Raw genomic sequence first — 18,920 nt, 5'->3', positions numbered from 1 at the left:
GAGCAGGACAGCTGGTGGCCGCACGCTAGCTGGTGAAGAGGTGGATTGTTTCAGCTGGCAGCCCGCCGAGGCTCCTGCACATCATCCGCCCTCCCTGTTCATTCCAGTGCCTGCTGCACGAAGAAGAGTCATCCACATTTGTTGACTGATTGCAGAAAGAATTACAAATTAAGGGTAATTGTTATTTACTTTGTCTAAAAAAATTAGAAACAACCCAGATGTCCACCAGTATGGAATTATATATCCATGACAAATTCTATGCAACCTTTAAAAAAGAAAAGATCAACTTATTAATAGGTACTGATAAAGAAAGATCTCTCATGTTATTTAGTAGGAAAAACAAGTCACAGAACAATAATCCCATTGAAGAAAAGAACAATTTTCCACACAGAGAGAGTGAGAGAACGGGAGCCACAGACAAGACAGACATGGGTATAGAAAAAGTCTAGAAGCACCCAGTCAGCTAGACAGGTTCCGAATCCACAGATTCAACCAATCCCAGGTTGAAAATATTTAAAAAGATATTCTAGAAAGTTCCAAATGGCAAAATTTGAATTTGCTGAGCTCCAGCAACTATACACCCAGCATTTACATTGTCTTAGTTGTATCAGTAATATACAGATGGACTTAAAGTAGATGAGAAAATGTAAGTTACATGCAAACACTGCACCAAGTGTGGGCAGATTTGGTATCTGGGCGTCTCAGCTCCCATGGATTTCGAGGGACAGCTGTATAAACTAAACTGTTAGAGTGGCTCTCTTTGAGAGATGGATATGCGGAAGGTTACAAGCCTTTGTTACATGATTTTGTTTTAGAACTTGTTATATATTATGTTTGCAATCAGAAAAAAATTTTTTTTTGAAATTTCAGAGAAATCTAAGTAATTGACAAGAAATGAAAGTTAGGATTTTAAGACTAGGGTTTGTAGAAATACTTTAAGATCTCTAAGATGGAAAAAGGAAAGGAAAGGAAAATCGCTCAGTCGTGTCCGACTCTTTGCGACCCCATGGACTGTAGCCTGCCAGGCTCCTCCGTTCTTGGGATTTTCTAGGCAATAGTACTGGAGTGGATTGCCAAAAGCAAAGTGCTTTTTAAACAACGCTTGCTGCCCCCAGGTGCCCTCTCCATCAACCCGGAAGCCAGAGAGAAAGGAGTAGACCCCACAGTGTCTAGAGACCCTGCACTGCCTCTCCTGCAGTTTTCTTTGTAAAATAGACAACAGGTTCAGTCTTTCTGGACAATTCTTAAAGAAACATCCAACACCTACAAAAATTTGCTCTGTAGTCACTATTTAAGCTCTTTTATGATACACTCTTGGTACTTCAAAGAAAAAAATCCCCAGCAAACATCTATTGATTTGGCAGTCACATTAGCGCAGAACATTTTCTCCCAAGATTTTAGCTACGGGTCGTTTTTCCCCTCTTTCTAGCATATCCATACACCTCTGAGAGCGAGTCAGGTGGCCATGGGTTGAGACTCACCCAACTAGGGCAATAAAGAGAAAAATTAGTCTAATGCATGGCTTTAACAAGAGGGAGAGCGTGAGCATGAATAATTAATCTCACTAGTCTGTGGCAATCAGATAAAATGAAGTCCCATTTGCTCAACCTTATTAAAAGAGAGAGAGCACAGGAGGCAGAGGGAGATGGTAAAGGTCGTTGAGGGACTCGTAACGTGGGAAGAACCGCCTCTGAAATGGGTGATGTGTTTTCTAATCTCTACGGTCTTTAACTAAATGTAATGGTCAAGGTGCTCTTCTGGTAGTTCTGATTTGTTGAATTATTAAACACTTTAGAAAATCCTTGACTCCTGACTACTGACTTAGACATCTTTATGATGAATTTTTGGAGAGGGATTAGATCCCACTGTTTCATTCAGAAACGCCCTGTCCTCTGGCCAAAAAGAACTTCCAGAAAAAGTAAAGACATAGGAATGGGCTCAGTATCAGATTTTAGTTCTTCTATTTACTGTGGGCATTTCTTCCTGCTGTTGATGTTGAAGTATTTTAAAAGCAAGAGATTGAGTCCAAGTCCTGTTGAAAGCTCTACAGTGATATGTAAGTGTGGAATGTTACTTTAGAGTAGACCGGGAGATTGGTGGTGTTTTTTTTCCCCTCCCTCTAGGAACTAATTTTTATGCGGTTTTTAGGATATTCACTATAGATAACAGATTTTATTTATTTCTAGATCCACATAATCCTATTTTGGATATTTTATAGTTGATATTTTCTCAGAAACTTATTTTCAACTGTATGAAATAAAAATAAAATTTCGTGTATTCTCTATAGTCTTTGTGGATTAAGAAGGCATTTTACATTTTGAAATTGCCCTCTCTCCTTTCAGATACTGTGAGCAATAGTTTCTTAGGAATTTCCAAAGATTCAGTTCTTATAAATGTATGTTGACAGTGAGATCTATGGTTTTCAAGGTGGGGTCAGTTTATTAACCTCTCAATTCTGAAATATGAATCTATTTACTGACAGTTGGTAAGTGTATAGATTAACAAAAAAATAGCATATCATTTTCATGTGTGTGGTGAGAGGAGACTCTACAAAATACTACATTAAAACTTTTGAGTTCAGTGATGAATTTTAAACCCATGATCAACAGAATACAATGTGTGCTCATATGTGTGTGTATGTGTGTGTAAATGAAGAGGCTTTTGAACTGTGAATTCTGGGGCAAGGACTGTGTCTAACAGTTACTGACCCATAGTGAGCACTTAATGGTAAATGAATTACTTTTTAGTAAGAGACTTAAATAATCTTCAGAAAGATTCCTTATGAATCATCCTTCTTGGGCCCCTGTTTTGCTGGCGAGAAGGCGTGCATGCATGCTCAGTCACTTCAGCTGTATCCGACTCTTTGCGACCCTGTGGACTAGAGCCCACAAAGCTCCTCTGTCCCTGGGATGCTCCAGGGAAGAATGCTGGAGTGGGTTGCCATGTCCTCCTCCAGAGGGTCTTCCCGACGCAGGAATCGGACCCAGGTCTCCTGCATTTATCGGACCCAGGTCTCCTGCATTACGGGCAGATTCTTTACCCGCTGAGTCACCCTGGGAAGCCCGGGAGAAGAGGCAGTGTTCAGCTATAATGAATACATTGTCTGGAGACCAAGGATACTTTCTTACCTGCCTCCATGCCTTATGGAACAGAGCTTCCTATAATTAGCAAGTGGATGTGACTTGAAGAGAGCAGTGTTGGGGAGTATCTGTTGAATCTCAATTAAAAGAAACATATTTTTTAATGTTTCAAATAGGACTTTGTGTCTAGTTTGTCATTTAAAGGAGTCATCTAGTGGTTAACTCTGCAAGCTTCACCTTCCTTAATGCTTCTGCTGTTTGTTCTTTTACCTGTTGTGGTGTAAATACAGAGGGAGAAAGAAAGATAACCCATGCCGGCTTCTTGTTAGCCTCCCCTATTATGTATGTAATCAGAAGCCGTGAGCCTTAGTTGGTTTCCGTGCTTCTTTTTCTGTGTTAGGAAATTGGGATACCTGATTTCCCCACTTGGCATTTTTCGTGTGTCCTTTGAGTTTGTTTGCACCTTGGCCTGGAATTCTTTGGAGTTTCTTTTCTTCTGCATTTCATTTTGTTCTGGCAGGGATGTCCTCCACTGCCATTACCTGGAAGGGGTCAGGAAATGAGGCGACAGAGCCTCTTCTCTGTGGGAGTGAGTGGTGTGACCGAGCCCTGGGTGAAGCTGGGTGGAAGGTGTTTGTTCGGGCCTGCTCCCTTAACACACACCCGTGTGTTCTTCCTCCTCCCCAGATCCTGGTATACAGCCTGGAAGCAGAACGCTGCGTCTCGAAGCTGGGCAACGCGCTGGGCGACTTCTCCTGCGTCAACCTCCGGGACAGCCCTCCCAACCTCATGGTCAGCGGCAACATGGACCGGAGGTAGGTCTCCACACAGTTGCATATCTGGCTGCCTCAGGCAGCTTTTTGGGAGATTGGGCCACACAGCCCCATTGAACTAGCTTGATTTCCTGCAGAGCTCACCCTCCTCACTTCTCACTCACAGCTCTGCCCACCTGAGTTCAGCCCTGACCCCTCAAATACTGTCTCTGTGAACTTGGAGAACAAAGTCTCGTATTAGGTAATAGTTGGATGGAGCTGCCTCTCAGCCTCGTTTCTGAAACTCCATGGGAAGGGGGTCTTTTAGACCATTTGGTGGACGCAGTTGGTGGAAAGTCCAGTGAGACCACTTGGAATATCTTTTGTCCCCCTGCTATAAAATTTGTTTGGCATTTAAAAGCTCACTTTCTAATATTAAAAACAATAACCTAGGGGATGAATCACGTTAAGCAAAACAGGGTTGCCTGCCAAATGATGTCAAGAGTGTGTTTCAGAACACTATGGTGTCCCTCTGGTGATGCGGGAGTGGGGGGAGATTTCATGTGAACAGATTCCAGTTTCTATTTAGCTGATTAGCAGTCTTCCCTTTAACGTATTGGCTGAGGGAGTCAGATTTTCCCGTTCCAGGGTTCCGTGCCAGCTCCAGCCGCTCCAGGACCCATCAGCACGAAAGGATTAGAGTGTTTGAAAAGACGGAGCCCAAATTTTAGGGTTTTTTTTTCCCCCTTTCTGTCCCCTCTCCCCTTTGGCTCTTCCTTTCCTTTCTTTCTTTTTTTGGCTGGATATCTGTCACGTCTGATCCAGTGCCCTGAAGAGAGGTAGGGTGGCCGGAGGCCAGGTTCAGCCAGCGGCCCCTCCCCGGCTGGCTCTGGGCTGCAGGTGGCGGGCCGCTCGGTGGGGGTATCAGATCGTGAGGCGGGTCCTCCTTTGTGCCAAATCCCAGACCTCTGTCACACGAGTGCAGCAGCTTGCAAAAATTATTATTTTGTCAAATAATACTTCCAACTTCTGACCTTCACTGCTACTGCCCCACTCCCATAGAGCAAAAAGATACTGTGAGTGTGCTTTACTGAAAGAAAATACTTGATCTTATTTTTTTTCCCCTCAAGGTGTCCTGAAACAGCTGATACTTCTCATACTTGAGAATTAAAATCCTTAGTATACGCACAGGCAGGTTTTCTTTTTATTTAAAAAAAAGAAAAAGGACAAACCCTAAGCTTGGTAACTGGCCCCACTTGTAGCACAGCAGACAAAACGAACCAGTTTGTAGGCTTACTCTTCCCATTTTCATTTCCGGTCTGATAGGAGCTCCCCCGGGGGCCCAGCAGCACCCCCGGCTTCCAGGAGTGCTCTAGGGGGTCATCCAGAGGGAAGGATGTGGGACTGTGGGTTATGCTTCAGTGTTTGCCGACAGCATGAGCGTGTAGGTGATCAACCACAGCGAGGCTGCCAGGAAACCAAAATGGTGTTCCCGAGAAGAGACCTCTGCTCTCTGCATAGCGCAGCCTAGTTAGCTCTAGAAGCTCAGTTACAGCCAGATCGTCCTGACCGTTGTCAGCCGCTCATTCGGCTGTCAGTGAGGAGGCCGGCACGTACTGGGTAAAGCCGATGTTTTATTCCAGAGCAGAGCTGCCTGACTACATACCCACTGCCAGAGGAGAAGTGAGCGCATAGTGTAAAAGGGCTCTCTGGTCATTAGGAAGGCCCAGTCTGACCATGTTAAATCCTTTGTATTAATATACCAACATTATGGTTTTTTTCATATGGTAAAGAATCTGCCAGCAAGGCAGGAAGCCTAGGTTTGATCCCTGGTTCAGGAAGATTCCCTAGAGAAGGGAATGGCAACCCACTCCAGTATTCTTACCTGGACAATCCCATGAACATGGGTTTGTCCATGGGGTCAAAAAGAGTCAGACTCGACTGAGTGACTAACACTTTGACTCTTCTTTTGTCTTTATGGATGAAGAGAATGGACTCAGGACTTGGAGTTGGGGCGGGGCTATCCAAAATGGCATTTCATCAGGGCCAGTTCTAGATCTGTGTGCCACTAGTCTGACCACTGCTGGTACCTCCGAGGGTCACCATTGTATATAGGATTGTTCTTTATGAATCACATTTACGGTGTTAGCAACATGACTCTGAAACACGGGGCTTAAAATATTACACATCTGTAAAAAGGAAGGGCTTCTCTTGTGGCTCTGCTGGTCAGGAACCCGCCTGCAGTGCGGGAGACCTGGTTCGATCTGGGTTGGGAAGATCCCCTGGAGAAGGGAAAGGCTACCCACCCCAGTATTCTGGCCTGAGAATTCCGTGGACTGTATAGTCCATGGGGTCGCAAAGAGTCGAATATGACTGAGCGACTTTCACTTTCAAAAAGGAAAGAATATGGACTCTGTACTTTTAAGTGTATAGAGGCATGTCTTTTGGGATTTTCCCAAAGGCTTAGTATTTAATAAATGTGAGTAGGGTCTTATTAGAGATACCCACCCAGGTTGTACAGCTTATGTTTTATTTCAGAAGTGGGAGGAAGGGGCGAATACTGTGGAGAGAGCCGTGTGGCTTTCACTTAGTGACACATGCAGTTTAAACCCTTGGGACCTTTTTTATTTTAAAACCTGAATTTCTCTTGCTTTCTCTTGGTACTTTATAAATAACGTGAGACTGGAATAGACTCTAAAGGTACATGAAACTGTCCAAGGTTAAAACAAAAACAAAGTGTCACTAAAGTAAGGAAATCAGCTTAAGTAACTTTGTAAACATGGGTGGAATTATATAAGGAGTTGTGTTTTGGGGTGGGGGGAGGCAGCATGGTATAGGCTGAAATTAAAAATGAAAAAATAGTTCACCTAGCGTGTCACTAGAGGTTAATTAGAGTCTGATAAAAGATTATAAAATGATCAAGATGTGGTAACTGAGTTACTGTTGGGTTGTACCTTGCCCTTGTTGGGAGGGAGGGGTGATACGGAGGGCTTTTATAGGTGGGGCTGTGCACAAGAGTTTTAATACCCTGGATCAGTGATGCTTTTTTAAATGTGTATTTTGTGTTCTGCTGCTAAGCCAAGAAGAAAGAGTGGTTAAGCAGTATTAGAGGAGGAGGGATGGGTTGTGCATCCAGTGTTAGGAACAGAAGCTTCTGTCTTACCACGGTGTCTGTCTTGTGCTCAGAGAGGGCTTAACTCTGTATGTGAAGTGAGTGAAAGTTGCTCAGTCATGTCCCTCTTTTCGACCCCATGGACTATACATACAGCCTGTGGAATTCTCCAGGCCAGAATACTGGAGTGGGTAGCCTTTCCCTTCTTCAGAGGATCTTCCCAACCCAGGGATCGAACCCAAGTCTCCCTCATTGCAGGTGGATTCTTTTTCCAGCTGAGTCACAAGGGAAGCCCAAGAATACTGGAGTGGGTAGACTATCCCTTCTCCAGCAGATCTTTCTGACCCAGGAATCGAACCGGGTTTTCCTACATTGCAGGCAGATTCTTTACCAGCTGAGCTATCAGGGAAGCCCTTAACTCTGTATGTTTTGCATTCATTCTAAGATGCACTGATTTTTGTTTTTTTACATTTTCACATCTATAAAATCAAGATGTGTCTTTTATAACATCTTACAAATAATTGGCACCATGTTAAAATATTACATAAAGTAATGGTGCTTCTTATGTTGGATGGTGTTTTCAATTAAATAAAAGTTTGTATTTGTTCAGTGAAGGCAAAAATAAGTCCATAACTTAGAAATTAGAACAGTTGTGAGAAACTTGATTGGGTTACTAAGATAAAGTCTGCAAGAAATAGACCACTGTGGGTTTGAGTTTTTTTTTTTTTTTTTTTAAGTTTTACCTTTGCCTGGGGTTCACTGAACATTCAGAATCTGTAAATTTATGTCTTCTATCAAATTTGGGAAGTTTTTTGCCATTGTTTCTTCAGATATTTTTTTCCACACTGATCCGTTTCCCTTCTCCCCTGGGACTTTAGTGATGTGAAGGACAGACCTTTTATCTCACAGATACCTGAAACTCTATTCGTTTTCTTTCCTAAGCCTTCTATTCTTCAGGTTGCAAATATCTATCGATTTAACTTTGGACCCGCTAACTTTTTCCTCTGTCATCTCCATTGTACTGTTGAGCCCATCTAGTGAATTTTCTAATTCTGGATTTTACACTCTTCGGTTCAGAATTCCCACTGTTTCTGTTTCTCTGCTCCTAATCTCATCGTTTCCTATCCCTGTACCTTTTCCTCCTGCAGTATAGTTGCAGTAGCTGCTTTACAGTCAGTGATTATTCCTAAAGCCTGAGTTATTTTAGGGTTGACGTTTTTTTTTTGCATGGAGAATGGGTTACATTGTCCTGGGGCTTTCAGGGTGGGAGGAGTATCAAGTAATGTGGGATGCGTCCTGGACATTTTGTGTCCGCTTTGTGTCCTGTTGCATAATCCTCTGGAAGATGCTGAGTTCTGTGTTTGTTTCAGACAGGCACTCCCCCTGGTTAGGCTAAGACTGCAGCTTGTGTCTTGCCTTCAGTGGGTGTCAGTTCAGTTTCCTCTGACTCGTCCTGCACATGCCGCCCGGAGCTTAGTCTGAGACCGTCAGTCTTGCTGGAGCCTTTGCTGCACAGCTTAGCGTCTGTGTGAGCAGGAGTCACGCCCAGTATCATGGGGCTCCCCGTCTCCAGCTCCTCCCACTCTTCATCCCTACACTTCCTAGCTTTCAGGGCCACTTTCCCACGGCCTCTGACCAGGAGATGGGGTTTCTCTCAGAGTCTCACCTGTGAGTGCAGCTCTGTGAGTACAGACTGCCCATGGTCAAAACCAGAGAGAGGAGAGGGGATCCCCAAAGACCCATACTCACATTTTTTGGACATAGGGGCTTCTGTCGGCGGTTCTCCAGAAAGAGGGTGACGAATCTGTTAGCGTTTCAGCTCCCGCACCATCACACAGGGTTCTCCTGGAGCTCATGCTCGGGGTGAGGCTCTTCCTCCACCGGCCGTGTCCTCCACAACTCGCTGTACTGAGTCAGCTCTCCAGGGTCCTGAGGTCCTTGCCTTTTTGTCCAGAGGTTTTGGTTGTAGCAGCAGAAGACAGGCAGCTGTGGGCTTACTTGAAGTCAGAATCAGAACTCCTGTTCTCTTTAAATTATTAAAATAAGCTCAATAGTTGGCAGCAGAGAGCTATATTAAATGGGGTCCCTTCCCATTGTGTTGCTCTCAGTCTCCTATCTGGGAGCTGCTCCTTCCTCTCTGAGTGAAACCTGGGATCCAGACTAGGGAATGCTCCTCTGGGGACAGCCAGAATAAGAGCTGGTGATAAGGTGGGACTTCCGTGGCGGTCCAGTGGTTAGGACTCGGCGCTGCCACTGCTGGGGCCTGCGTTCACTCCCTGGACAGGGGAACTAAGACCCCACCCCGTAAGCCACGTGGCGGGGCCAAAAACAACAAAAAAAGAGTTGGTGGTGAGGGTGTGTGTCCGATTGTTAGTGGGCGGCCAAGGCAACGCTCACTGAACCAACAAATCCCACTTCTTTCTCCTCCTGTAATCTTCATTTTTTAAAATTTTAGCTTTTTGAGAGAGAATTCACATATCTACAGTTCACCAATTTGAATTCTACAATCCCATGTAAAGTTCACAAGGTTGGTGTGATCTTGGAATGTTTTCATCACCCCAGACAGAAAGCTTGTGCCCATCAGCAGACACTCCCCACGTCCCCCCACCCCGTCTAGCTCTCGGCAGCTGCTCATCACTTCCTGCCTCTATGGATCTGCTTTGGAGATTTCATATGAATGGAATCATAGAACATACGACCTTTTGGTGGCTGGCTTCTTCCTTCCATTCAGCCTAATGTCTCCAAGATAAGCCTGTGTTGTAGCTCGAATCGCCACTTAATTCCTTCTTATGGCCAAGTCGTTTTCCATTGTGTGAGTAAGCCACAGTCGCTCATTATTCATTCATCAGTTAGCATTTGGGTTGTTCCCACTTTTTGGTTCTTATGAATAGTGCTGCTATTACCATTCAGCTACAGATTTTTGTATGGATGTTAGTTTTCAGCTCTCTTGTGTATACATACCTAGGAGTGGAATTGCTGGCTTACATAAGCCTATGTTTAACTGTCTGAGGAACTGCCAGACGCTTTCCCAAAGTGACTGTGCCGTCTCCCATTCCACCAGCAGTGTATGGGGGTTCCAGTCTCTCCACACCCTCACCTGCACTTACTGTCATCTCTGATGATAGCTGCCCTAAAGATGTGACGTTGAACATCCTTTCATGTGCTTTTTGGCCTTTTTGGATAAATGTCTGTTCAGATCCTTAGTCCATTCTTTAATTAGGTTGTCTTTTTATTTATTGAGTTGTACGAGTTCTCTGTCTAGTCTGGATACCAGCCTCTTATCAGATACGACTGGTAAATATGTTTCCCCATTCTGTGGGTTGTCTTCACGCTCTTGATAGTATTCTTTGAAGCATGGAAGTTTTAAATTTTGATTGAGTTTGACTTTTCCAGTGTTTCTTTACCGCTTGTGCTGTTGGTATCATTGAAGAAGCCATTTCCTAGCCCAAAGTCACAGGCATATTCCTATGTTTACTTTAAAGAATTTCTGTGGTTTTGCCCTCCACCGAGGTCTGTGACGCGTCTGGAGTTAAATTTTGTATAGTGTGAGGTGGGAGTCCTGCCTCATTCTTCTTTGCCTGTGGATATCTACTGCCCTAGGAGAGCCATGGTCTGTTGAGAAAAGGCTGTTCTTTCCCCATCGGATTGTCTGGCCGCAACTGACCATAAACTGGAGAGGTTATGCTAGGTATACTCATCTGCTTAAAATTTTAAAGGATGTTACAGTCAGCTAAATGTTTCCATATTCCCAGCGTGCCTTGTTAACTTGGTGTTACACGTGTCTCGTTTTCGCCCACAGGAGGTGTCATGGGCTGTCTTATAAGGCTTATAGAGTGTTCAGTCTCACAGAGCTCTTGAAGACCATCCAGCGGCGGCCCAGCTAAGGGGACAGGCCCAGAAAGGTCAAGTGACCACTTTCACAGGGCTTATTACTTTTGTGGGAAAAATACGAAGAACTCTAGAGAGACAGCTTTATAATACAGAGTGCTCTGACCATGGCCTGGTTGGATTCAGCTTGTCAGTTCTGCCTGAAAATCCATGTTTTTCTAGTTGCTGTTAAAAATAAATCATTCACCAAAGGCCATCGTAGGTGCTGTGTAGATATAGATAAGTAGATAGCTACAGCTACTGATTTGGCCATATGTTATATTTTTAAATCCTCTTTAATAGCCTAGCTTTGATGAGACAAAACTTCTTTCAAAAAAAAAAATACTTGTTTTCTTGATTAATTTGGTCATTTAAAAAAAGAAGGACTATGTTTTCATGCCATCTTGCTTGTTGCATTTATTTTCTGGATAGAAGTATAGCTGAAGGTCAAGTCTTTCTTCATGAAACTGCCAAGCCAGAGTCTGAACAGCCTTCATCTTTGTCATCAAATACAGTTTTTGCCTTTTTTTTGGGGGGGGGCCTTATTATTATAAGGGACTATTTAGTCCAAACCAATGGGAAGCAAGCTCTGAGTTGTGACCGCTAATTAAAGAGTCTTGGAGCTTGCTTCTCGCCCTGACAAATGCAGAGTTGTGATGGCTCTGGTGCTGCTGCTGGCTGTTAGGGAGAGCGAGTGGGGCGTAAATGTTACACTTGCTCCATCTGCAAGTGTTATAATAAGTTATTCAGAGCTCTTAGCACAGGACCAGCCAGAGCGTGCCTCCCTCTCGCTTCCAGCACGTTTTCCTGCCCATCAGATGGATGCTCCTCTGTTGGGAGTCTTTGGAAGGTTCTGGTGTCTTTTGTTTTAATTGGCGGGCTTGAGCTGACTCCTATGGTGTGATTTTCATTAGAGAGGGGCTTGGAGAGAAGGGGAGTGTTGGAACAGTCCTCCAAACCCAACCATGAATATTAAACATAATACAATTACAGCTTTCAGACCAATTTTTTTTTCCTTTTCATCGGGCAAAGTTGATGAAACGCACGCTGGCTGGGGATTCACCGTGTCCACCATGGGCTTCTTTTTGTCCCTGGCATCAGTTGTCTTGGCATGTCTGTGCCCGTTCGCTGTGCTACCTGTTTCTCCGAGTCAGGTATTTGATTTGTGCGCCGAGGGCACACGCTCTGCCAAGGAGCGCTGCCCTTCAGGCTGGGGCCACGAAAGGTTCGTGGGGACTTCCCGCCCTGGTTGCTGTCTCTGTCTACCAGAGACCAGAGCCTTGCCTCTCTAAGGAGATGTCTTCTAAGTGCTTTCCTTTCTCCCTACTGGGAGAAGTTCGAGTCTGTTTTTGGCCCATCTTTGTTTTCCTTAGTGATACAATACAGTAATGCCGTATCTTTCAGGGTATTTGTGTTTTGTTTGGAGCCATCCATGCTGGTATCTAAATACAATAGGAAAACAGATGGCAAACTTTGAACTTCTGGACCAAATTTGTGTTTGCCTTTGTCTCCTTACCAGCCAAACTGTAAATGATGAGAGTATAAATATTCAACAGAGGAGCTCTTTATGAAAATCACCAGAGCAAAATAGACCCTCATTACCCAAATATGCACTGGAAAGTACTCGAGCTAAAAATTTCTCCCTCCCCCTCATGCTTTTCTGGTTCCCATTAGCAGGCCGCGCAGCTGCAGCCTGCAGGCAGAGTTCCCTTCACAGCAGCTCTACCTTTTCTCTCTCCCCTTACCCACAAATGCCCGAAGATGAGCGTCTCCAAACGCTGACCCAGGGAGCGCTTTGTCCTCACCCTCGCTCTGCCTCTCTCTGGTCACCGACCCCCTCCCGGGAAGCAGGGCTGGGAGGGGAGGAGGTTGACGGAGCTCTCGGTCGGAGCTCTCGGTCGTCTAGCCCACAGCCTGGAGGCAGCCCTGGACCTCGCCTCTGTGTCCTAAGACACTAGATTTCTGAAACCCTGTGTGATTTGAAACAAAACACCTGCGTGGAAGTGTATACAAGGTATGTTGTGCAGAATTTAAAGAACCACCGAATGCCTGGGTATACCCCCAGCACACACACACGCGCGTAAGAAACAGAGCATGACCAGCACTTGAAGGCCCAGCCCCGGGAGCCCCTCCCAGCCACGAATGAGCCCGCTTCTTAAACAGTTCGGCTGTGTCTAGAATGAGAAGTAACAGCTGCCTTCATTCCTCTCATTCTTCCTTGACGTTCTTAACTGGTAACTACAGTCACCAGTTTATTATGTATGTCCTTCCGGAATTTTACCTTTAAAAGTCTTTAACTTAAGAGAAGTCATCTATACCTTTAAAATTCAAAAGCACAAAAAGTCTATACGGGGAGAAGCTGTCTCCTGGGAGCGTCTCTCTGCTCAGAGGAGGCTGGGTAGCTGCATTCTCCAGAGGGGGGCCTTCACAGTCGGGTGCAGCCGCCGCCACCCCCTGACCTGGCAGGCACACGGCTGGGCCCAGGTGCCTGGGGTGTGGCGATGTGTGGGTGATGGCGGCCCTCCGTCTGCGTCCTTCTCGTCCCCTCCTGCCTGTGCAGGCCTCCATCACCCCTGTACGGACGCACTGTCACGGCCTTGGCTGATGGAGGTAGGTAACCTGTGCACACCACTGAGTCTCTCAGATTCATGATGACGCAAAAATGATGCTCTAATTATCATAACATCTTTTTGTCTCAGGTTGCTTTTAAGACCTCTCTTTTTTTGTGGTTTCCCACTTTATGATGATACTCTCTGACATGTACCTCTTTTTAAGTTATTCTGATTAGTGTGCATATGCCCGTCTTTCATTCTGGGAAAATGGCCGTTAACACTTTGAATAGTGCTTCTTTGCCATACACTGTGTTTTCTCCTTATGGAAACCTCTTTCAGGCATAAATAAGCTGGACTGTCCGCTCCCATTCTTCCTGTCTCTTAACCCTTCATTCACATTTTTCATCTGCTTCTCTCTCCATGCTCCATTCTAGGTAACTTTTCAGATTTATTTTCTAATTTACAAGTACTTTGTCTAATCTGCTTCTGGACTGTCTAATGATTTTAATTGCAGGATTATGTTTTTGTGTCTAGAAGTTCTGTACTGCTCTTTTGTGAAGCGACTTCTCAATACTCCTGTTTGGCTGGACCCCAGTCTTGGCCCTGTGGGGCATTAGGAGCCAGGCCCACTGCTTCCGTGATTGGACCTGCCTTCAGCCTCACCCCTCCCACACATGCCTACAGGCACCGGAAACTGCAGCTCAGGCTCTCCAGGCTGGTTTTCTGTAGGGGTCTTAGGGAGGTCAGTTGCTCTGCGAGTTCACATTTAGAAGGATGTAGTTACGTCTTACCCAGCAATATTAAGTGATATTTACTGGGGTGGTCAGCAGGTATCTGAAACAGAAGCCTCAGGTTTGCTGCTAAAAAGTGCTGTGGCTAATGGCCTTGTATGTACGTGTGTGGATGTATACATATTAGATGTGGTGTTATTTAGTTGTTAAGTTGTATCTGACTCTTTGTGACCACATGGACTGTAGCCCACCAGGCTTCTCTGCCCATGGGGTTTTCCAGGCAAGAATACTGGAGTGGGTTGCCAGTTCCTTCTCCAGGGGATCTTCCTGACCCAGGGATCGAGCTCACATCTCCTGTGTTGCAGGCGGATTCTTTAGCACTGAGTCAGTTGAGGAAGCCCCCAGTATTAGATGTAGCCTAGATAAAATCCTAGAAGTAGAGCTGCTAGGTCAAAAGTGAAGTATATTTTTTAGTTTGTTGGATATTGTCAAATCTCTCCCCAAAAAGAAGGCTTGTGCTGCCATCAGCTGCACAGAAGTTCCTGTCCATCCAGGTGGAAGATCTCAGAGCAGTGCAGAACTTCACCTCTGCAGGGTGGACAGTTTGCCAGAGCTGTTACAGTGCTGTAGTTTTAGTGCATAATTTCTCTCGTTACCAGTGAACTATTTCTTTTCCTGTCAACTTTTTCTTTTCTCTTGGTTTAATAATGGGTTGTCAGTGACTTGCCTGGTGGTCCAGTGGTTAAGAATCACCTTCCAGTGCAGGGGCACGGGTTCAGCCCCTGCCCTGGTCAGGGAACTAAGCCAGCACGCCACAACTAAGACCCAACCAGCCAAGTAAATATTTAAAAAATAATGGGTTCTATCAATTTAGGGGCTTCCCTGGTGGCTCAGAGGGTAAAGCATCTGCCTGCAATGCAGGAGACCTGGGTTCGATCCCTGGGTCAGGAAGATCCCCTGGAGAAGGAAATGGCAACCTGCTCCAGTATTCTTGCCTGGAAATTCCCATGGACAGAAATATCAGTTTAAATGAAATTTTTTTAAAAAACAAGAAATTAGCCAGTTCTCTCTGGTGCAAACATTTTCCCCAGTTTACCAGTTACATTGACTTGCTATTTTTTTTAATGTTTTTAGAAAGGCCTGCCTATCTTGAATATTTTTAATTGTTTTTAATTCTCTAAGTCCTCTATAGTTAGTTTTGGTGGGTAGAGCGCCACGTTGAGAAAGTTATTATAAGGTATTTTGTCTTAATTGCTAATTTAAGTGGGATCTTTTCTTGTAATGGAAGGAAGGGGCACAGCAAAATGAAAATGAATTTCTTAGGTGTTGTTTATTTTTTATTTTACATACGATGTAACTGTCCACATCAGCCGTTAAGTATACATAATGTTCCGGGCCTCCCTCCCGCTCCTCTAGGCTGTCACAGAGCACTGGGGTGGTTGAGCTCCCTGTGTGACAGTGTATTAAATGTACTGAAACCCACCTGTAAAAGTTTAAATCATGGGGTGGCTTTTTAATTGGAATATTTGATTTATACTTTTTACATGTGGGCTTTTTTTCCCTGGCAAGTTTTATGAAACATCTAGTACACTGTGCCCGTCTCGTCATTATGAAGTGCTCTCAGCTAATGCTTTTTGCTCTGAAATCTACCTTTTCAGGTATTAAAATTGTCACCTCTCTTCCTTGTCACACGCAGATGTGCCTTCCATGTGTGGCATATGTTGAGTTTCGCTCTGCGACCTGTTTGGGGCTCTTCCTCTTAAGAGGTGGGTTTGTCCTTGTCCTGTGCAGCTGACATAGTAGGTCTTTCTCTGCTGTCCGCGATGCTCATACCGCACTCTGGGGGGGCCAGGGGGCTCCTCACTGTCCTTCTGGTATTTTGCCACCCCACTTTCTTTCGGAGAGGATCCATGGGTAGCTCACTTTGAGTCCTTTTCTGGTAGAAATTAAAAAAAAAAAACAACTATTCATTATGCCCTCAAACTTGGTAAGTAACGCAGTATAGAATTTCCAGTTGAAATAATTTCCCCTCAGAATGCTGAAAGTAGCTTGCGTGTGGGTGTGCTCATGTAGCTGTGAGAGCCTGGGGCCTGGAGCGTGTCTGAGTTCTTCCCTCTCCCCGCGTCCTCCACGTGGGACGCGTTTGTCCAGCTCCCCTGCCAGCCGGTGGCATCTGTTCAGGGCAGCAGTAGTCTCTTCCTTGGTGGTAGAAATTCAGCACTTACTTGTATAAAAAGTAGTTTTTAAAGATGTTCTTAAATTCAGATTGTTACAAGGTCGGTAATTATCTCAAGACTTTAAGATAAGCAACTCCCCAGTGTCTACATATTCTCATCATGATTCTCTTATGCTTAGTCAACTATGGATGTGTCCCCTTTCAACAAGACGCTGATGAACCATATACCACTCCACCCGAAAAGGGCTGTTTTTTCGGGTGAACTGGGCACCGGATCAGGTTGCAGACAAATGTAGCTGTTTTACATCTTGCCCTTAACAGACTTGCATACAAACAGCAAAACTGCCATGCTGGGCTTCTCGGGCCCATGTCCCCATGGAGGCAGCGTGCCAGTCAGGTCACAGCCTCCCTCTCCAGGACAGCTGGTATCTGTGTCCTTGTTCTGTGCTTTGATCTACCCTGGTGGCTCAGAGAGTAAAGAATCTGCCTTCAATATGGGAGACCCAGGTTCGATCCCTGGGTTGGGAAGGTGCCCTGGAGAAGGAAATGGCAACCCACGCAAGTATGGACAGAGGAGCCTGACAGGCTACAGACCATGGGGTCGCAGAGAGTCGGACATGACTGAGTGACTAACACGTTCACTTTTGTGTGCTTTGAGCAGTTGTGGGTGCTCTAAACTAGGTCGTTTCTAGTGCCTTGTAGCCTCTGGTGAGAGTACACCGTGGAGGTGAATGTTTACTGTCCGTATTTAGATGTTTGTAACTAAAGGGGTTTCATATCCTTCATCTTCATAGGGTTGCTGTGCACAGACAAGGAGGAATCTGTCATCTCGGACTCTAATGCTAATTTCTCTGCTCACCTTGGGCCCTGCAGGGTGAGGATCCACGACCTCCGCACTGACAGCATCGCCCTGTCCATCTCCGCCCACCAGCTCGGAGTGTCCGCAGTCCAGATGGATGACTGGAAGATCGTCAGTGGAGGCGAGGAGGGCCTGGTCTCCGTGTGGGACTACCGGATGAGCCAGAAGCTGTGGGAGGTTCACTCCAGGTAGGCTGGCCCACAGGCGCTGCGGTGGCAAGCACTTCACAGACTGTCCTTGCTGTGATCCTCCGAGCCAGCTGCTGAGATCTCTGGAAATGGGCTCAGAACTGGAGCTGGTCACTGCTGCCTGTTCAGACGGCCACCACCCAGCTCAGGTAGAGACCGTGATGGGACAGACCCCCCCCCCCACATCCGTCCACTCCAGGGAGTGTTGCTGTTTACAAGGGCGCTTCACACTGAAAAATTTAGGTTCAGCTAAAGAGGAATTTGTAACTTTAACCTTTAGCTCTAAAATTCAAGAGACAGATACTCTCCCAAGCAGAGCAGATGGCTAGGTAAATGGATACTAAGGGGGCCTCACCTGTTAAAATCTTGAGCTTGCTTCTAACCTTTAAAGCAGAGGTGGTCTCGCTTGAGTAGGGATCAGCTGGAGCCGACCCGAGGCTGCCCCCTCGCCCAGCCCCTCCACGTCCCTGCAGGAGACAGGCAGTGAACCCCTCCCACCCCTACCCCCCCGGTTGTCCCTCAGCACCACTGTGGTGAGATGCAGCGCTTCCACAGCTGAGGCTGCAGATACACACCAAGGTGTGTCCCCGCCAGCTGCAGGGCGTGATGAAATGAAGACTGCGCACAGGTCTAGTTTAGGTACGAGGTCCAAAGAGGACTGGCTTGCCTTGCTGGGCAGTGGTAGCCGGTGCTGGGCTGGCAGCTTTCTCGGCTGGGGTGCCTGCCTTCCGTGGTGAAGCACCGAGTTGCCACCAGGTGGTGCCAGAAGGCAGCAAACGCCCACATCGCTGCCACCCAGAACCATCTCCTGTAAGGACAGCCTTTACTTTTTTCTCAAGAGCTGTCTCAGCCTGGCCGCTCCAACAGCCCACGAGGCCTGCCCTTGAGCAGAGCTCATCTCTCTCTCCCTGAAAAGCTGTTCTCCCTCGGGTGGATCATTAAGGTGAAGCCGGGGTAAGTAAGGTCGTGCCCAGAGCTGTGTCCTGCGCCGCCTTCCTAGCTCGTTCATGATGCCCGTCAGTCCTCACCAGTGCCTAGTGCTTGTCCCAGAGGAGGTCTCAGAGCCTCGTCTACCAGTGCAAGGCTTTGGTGCTGCTCAGTCTGCCAGGGGTTCTCAGACTCAGTCCAGTCCTGGCGGCCAGTGCCCCATGCCCTCTCGAGCTCTGGTCCCCCTGTTCTCAGCCTCCCGTCCCACTGCCCACCACAGCCACACTCCCCAGCCCCTCCCCCCGCCAGCCAGCAGCACGCCTGGGACTGAGCCCCGACCTCCTCTCGTCTTTGCTCTCCAGCCCTCTTGCCTCGCTGGGCCCTAAAAGCAAAGTTCTCCAGGAATACTTTCTGTCCAGCCAGTGCCACAGACCCTGGACTCAGGAACCCCGTCACCACCTTAAGAGGATCCTCTGCTCTGGGCCAAGATGCCTGTCCTGCCCCAGCCATCTCCAGAGCAGGGACACCCCCTCAGCCCCTCCAGGCCACCCTCTGCCCTTCTCAGAGGGCCTGGCTGACCCCTGTGGTCTGTGCTGGTGTCTCCTGTTCCTCCTCCCAGTGCTGAACCGTGTCTCATCACATCTCTGGTGCTCTGGGGACACTGGCTGCTCTTCAT

General features: G+C 46.4%; 1 protein-coding gene and 1 long non-coding RNA gene across 3 annotated transcripts in view; one reads left to right on the top strand and one right to left on the bottom strand.

Moving 5' to 3' along the window:
- FBXW8 (F-box and WD repeat domain containing 8) overlaps positions 1-18,920 on the top strand; it is a 118,539-nt gene that overhangs the window by 97,433 nt on the left and 2,186 nt on the right. For both annotated transcript variants that reach the window (XM_042234649.2, XM_027956546.3), the window contains 2 exons: positions 3,768-3,895; positions 17,144-17,317. In XM_042234649.2, coding sequence (XP_042090583.1) covers positions 3,768-3,895; positions 17,144-17,317 — 302 coding nt within the window. The remainder of the gene's footprint in view (positions 1-3,767; positions 3,896-17,143; positions 17,318-18,920) is intronic.
- Positions 3,987-17,244, bottom strand: LOC114108823 (uncharacterized). The gene is made up of 2 exons (XR_003585550.3): positions 17,130-17,244; positions 3,987-16,030 (listed from the first exon to the last, which is right to left on the bottom strand). It is a non-coding gene; the product is annotated as an uncharacterized LOC114108823 (long non-coding RNA).

Source organism: Ovis aries, chromosome 17, assembly GCF_016772045.2.
Source record: "Ovis aries strain OAR_USU_Benz2616 breed Rambouillet chromosome 17, ARS-UI_Ramb_v3.0, whole genome shotgun sequence".
In the NCBI taxonomy this organism is placed as follows: Eukaryota; Metazoa; Chordata; class Mammalia; order Artiodactyla; family Bovidae; genus Ovis; species Ovis aries.
This window is presented reverse-complemented; position numbering and strand designations above follow the sequence as displayed.